Consider the following 5,000-nt stretch of genomic DNA (forward strand, 5'->3'; position numbering starts at 1 on the left):
GGCCTACTAACACTCAAACTGTGAAATAAGACAACCCAGTCAGATTTTGCACCTAGCCCATATTCAGAAACTGTGCCTTTAAACAAGTCATTTGGAATTCCGTCTTTATCTGATGTCACACGAAAAAGGTAATTGCAATGCATGTTCCTGACTTCTGTGTGCATATTGCCTATATATTCAGTTAATTATATTGCCTATATTTATGTCTTTCTACTATTACCCTGCCCATACCTGTACCCCCCTCCCCTCTCCAATGCTGCTATGGCACCTGAATTTACCCAAGAGGATCAATAAAGGAATATCTTATCTTATTTTATTTGATCTTAACTTGTTGAAAACAACTACAATATGGGACCTTTAAAAAAGGAAAATATCAGGTCACCCGACATCACAATACAATTGCAATAAAATCATTATTCACAATGTGGTTCTTAAAATTAGGCTATTTAACAAAACATGTGATCCTCCAGTAAAACGTCATTTTACATCTCAGCCCACAACATGCAGTTTACATTACTGGTAACAGGAAAGGAAAACACAAATGTTTAAACCTACATGGCATGACAACGCGCCTCTCAAGTATAAGTAGATTAACTGTGTGTCTGTTACATCAAAATGATGTAATTGCCAACCACTAATAACATGCAATATGATTTTTTCCATGACAGAGATGGAACTTTCCTACTGCACAATAGGAGCTGATTGGAGGGGTTCAGTACTTTTGAGCAGGTGGGAGGGGTTCACACACACACACACACACATTTGCCGGTGTGACGGATCATACTGGGTCTGCGTTGTGTTTGATGTTAAATGAGAATGTCCCAAGGGGGAGTCGAACAGGAGGTTCCCGCGTCCGCGGGCGACGACACAGGCCGCTGCACTAAGAAGTGAATTCACTCCTAACTACCGTCCCTATGCGTCTGTTAACCCTGTTATGAGGAAGTGAGTTTAAGTTACCAGCCCGCACTGCCACAGTCACCCGTCAACACACCTGTTTCAGTGACTGTGGACATACCCACGGACTTCCCCGTTACACCGGCATGTATGGACTCAGGCAGACATACAAACAAATCCATGCAGACACATCAATTTACATGTAAACACACACAGACACACACATACACACACGCACATATATATGCACACACACACACACACGCACACACACACGTACACACACACACACATGCACACACACATGCACACACACACATACACACACACACGCCTCGTAAAAAGACTGCAGCATTGTACGCCGTGACGTCCGTGTGAGGCCAGGCCAAGCTAACAGCAGCCTGGAACCGCCTCACAGGAAAAGGGGGCAGTGAATTTGGAGCCGTGCTCCCTGAGACACACGGTTGTGTTTCTCCTGGCCGACAGGAAGGAGGGAGGGAGGGAGGGAGGGAGGGAGGGAGGGAGGGAGGAGAGGTAGAGGCCATATACCCAATCTGAACCAGAGAAAGTAGACATGCCCTCAGCTAAACGTAAAATGAGGGGAAGAGAGAGAGAGAGAGAGAGAGAGAGAGAGAGAGAGAGAGAGAGAGAGAGAGAGAGAGAGAGAGAGAGAGAGAGAGAGAGAGAGAGAGAGAGAGAGAGAGAGAGAGAGAGGGAAGGAGGGAGGAGGGAAGAGGTGGAAGCATGCACCATCTGAGGCAGAACAAGTAGCCTTAGTCTTCAGAGGAACGCTGCTTCTCCTTAGTGGACTAGTGGACCTCAGTGGACTAGTGGACCTTAGTGGACTAGTGGACCTTAGTGGACTAGTGGACCTTAGTGGACTAGTGGACCTTAGTGGACTAGTGGACCTTAGTGGACTAGTGGCCCTTAGTGGACTAGTGGACCTCAGTGGACTAGCTGGACCTCAGTGGACTAGCTGGACCTCAGTGGACTAGCTGGACCTCAGTGGACTAGCTGGACCTTAGTGGACTAGTGGACCTTAGTGGACTAGTGGACCTTAGTGGACTAGTGGACCTTAGTGGACTAGTGGACCTCAGTGGACTAGTGGACCTCAGTGGACTAGCTGGACCTTAGTGGACTAGCTGGACCTCAGTGGACTAGTGGACCTTAGTGGACTAGCTGGACCTCAGTGGACTAGTGGACCTCAGTGGACTAGCTGGACCTCAGTGGACTAGCTGGACCTCAGTGGACTAGCTGGACCTCAGTGGACTAGTGGACCTCAGTGGACTAGTGGACCCTAGTGGACCTCAGTGGACTAACTGGACATTAGTGGACTAGTGGACCTTAGTGGACTAGTGGACCTCAGTGGACTAGCTGGACCTCAGTGGACTAGTGGACCTTAGTGGACTAGCTGGACCTCAGTGGACTAGCTGGACCTCAGTGGACTAGCTGGACGTCAGTGGACTAGCTGGACCTCAGTGGACTAGCTGGACGTCAGTGGACTAGCTGGACCTTAGTGGATTAGCTGGACCTTAGTGGACTAGCTGGACCTCAGTGGACTAGCTGGACCTCAGTGGACTAGCTGGACCTCAGTGGATTAGTCCTTCAGACTGGACCTTAATGGACTAGTCCTTCAGACTGGACCTTAATGGACTAGTCCTTCAGACTGGACCTTAGTGGACATCTATATGTAATCCTGGGATCCATTGCTCTAGTTGCAGTAGGTGCTGGACGCTGGCTTATTAAAGATGATTGACTACGGTGAGTAACACTGCCTCTCCCAGTCTCTAGGGTTTCCTCTAGGATGTTAGCTAACTGCTTATTGGTACAAGGGGGCATTTGTGCAGGTAAGCAGGGTATGCCATTATACAACAATAGGGACACACCCTCCAATCCGTGTGTTTGAACTCTTGCTCTGGCCTCTGTCTTAAAGATCAGGTCCACAAAGTCAGTCTCCCATTCATTGTCAGCAGAGCAGCCCCAGACTTTATACCTGATGACATCACAAGTTTGAACCTCTCTTCTTTCTGGGAGAGATACTGTATTGAACTTTACTAGGGCATGGAAATAGCACAGTTGAATTCTTAATTTGGGTGGTGTTCCGCTTTTAGACTAGACCAGGGCTGCCCAAAGTAGGGCCCACGGGCTCCTCAACATTGTTCTTGGCCCTGCAAACGGGTTCCAGAGAATGATAAGGTATCCATTTGGTCTATCTTAACCCTTTCACTATACCACACTACAGAAGGTTAACCTGCCTTCCGTAGTGTGGTAGTGAAAGGGTTAACCTTCTGTAGTGTGGTAGTGAAAGAGTTAGTATAGTGTGGTAGTATACTATATTTAAAGGAAGGGTTTTAAACTAGCTTGACAAAAACAAGGTGACGAATATTAGACCTAATATTAGAATATTAGAACAACAATCACTGTTGTTACTTTGATTAAATTATCAATGTTCAGTCTCATTGTTTGGGTCCAGGACCCACCACCGATGTTACATGTTGGCCCTTGGTTCTCGATTTCACCCCTGGACTAGATTAACCTCCTCCCAATTATTACAAGGCTACCCAGCTAAGTAGTACACAACCTCCTCAATAGAACACCCAGCTCCCCTACGTAGTACACAACCTTCTCAATAGAACACCCAGCTCCGCTAAGTAGTACACAACCTTCTCAATAGTATAGTATACAATACAATAGTATATATATATATATATATATATCCGCTTCAAGGCCCTCGACCTAGCATACCGTGCGGCAAAGGGAACCGCTCCCGCCTACCTCCGGTCAATGGTCTCTAACTACACACCCTCAAGACCCCTACGCTCTGCATCTTCTGGCCGCCTCAGACCTACTCCTATCCAAGCTCCGGGAGGGTCATCAAAGAGAAGTCGCCTATTCTCAGTCCTTGCCCCACAATGGTGGAATGAACTACCCACCCCAGTTAGGACAGCCGAATCACGTCCAATCTTTCGCCGTCGACTAAAGACGCACTTCTTCAACCATTATCTGAATTAAAAAAAAAAAACTATAAAAAAAAAAATCTAACCCTAACTAACCGTACTGTCATGCACTTGTCCTAATAAACTAACCTACACTGTAGCACTCAACACTTTGATGAACATTGTTGCTCAGCTGATAGAGTTGTGCCCTTCCTGATGGCTTGTCATACAGAACTTGTAAGTCGCTTTGGATAAAAGCGTTAGCTAAATGACTAAATGTAAATGTAAATGTAAATATATATATTGATATAGATATGTTGTTATATAGTGTTATTGATTATATATACTGCTGTGAGGAGGTAGGCATACTGTGATATCACCACCCTCAATATTCAATGATCATTTGGTTTATAAGTAGCTATATTAAGGTAAATGTGGGGGAAACTGCTTTTGCACATCTCTCAGGATATTATGCACATTCCCCATCAGGTCAGTAAATGTGAGATCTTTTTTAGGCCAATAATGTGTCAATAAGGCTCTAATACAGTTGATGGTTTCTATCCTGATCTGATTAAATTATCTGCATATTGTTACGTATGTTTATTTATAAACCCAACACCCAACCCTGACTTTACCCACTGACTCACAGCCCTAAACTAAAGAGATCACTTGCTGAAATACTCTCTGGTTGTTGTTGAGATACTAATCTGTTTAAATTATTCATCAAAAGCTAAACGCTCACTCTGCCTGCTACCGCGGACGTGATTAAAGGACCTTGTGCAGCTGTGCTCCTCTCACACTCACTGACCTAGTGGGGAACAGCTATGTGCACAATCATAGTTTTCACCATATTTACTGTTACAGCTATTGGTGAGAATTTATTTTGGTTTTCAAAGGGTGCTGAGGACTGTTTTGTATCGTATTGTGAGTATTGTGTAACTGTATCAATTGGTTGCAGAGCAGAGCAGTAAAGTGATGCACTTGTTGGCCTTGGGAGGTGGATGTGTGTAGTGACTTGTTTGTGTATGAGCTCATTTGCTCATGAAAACACACAGGCACACACACACACACACACACACACACACACACACACACACACACACACACACACACACAACCATGGTATGAACCCAGTGACAAACACATAACACACAATCTCTCTCTCTCGCT

At 45.4% G+C, this 5,000-nt stretch overlaps 1 protein-coding gene across 1 annotated transcript in view; it reads left to right on the top strand.

Moving 5' to 3' along the window:
* Nucleotides 1-2,532: 2,532 nt before the first annotated feature.
* The window catches only part of il16 (interleukin 16), a 222,082-nt gene continuing 219,614 nt past the window's right edge, over nt 2,533-5,000 (top strand). Inside the window, exon 1 of the mRNA XM_084308249.1 lies at nt 2,533-2,655. Coding sequence (XP_084164375.1) covers nt 2,643-2,655 — 13 coding nt within the window. The 5' untranslated portion in view covers nt 2,533-2,642. The remainder of the gene's footprint in view (nt 2,656-5,000) is intronic.

Source organism: Notolepis coatsorum (genome assembly GCF_963971535.1).
Source record: "Notolepis coatsorum genome assembly, chromosome: 2".
NCBI lineage: Eukaryota > Metazoa > Chordata > Actinopteri > Aulopiformes > Paralepididae > Notolepis > Notolepis coatsorum.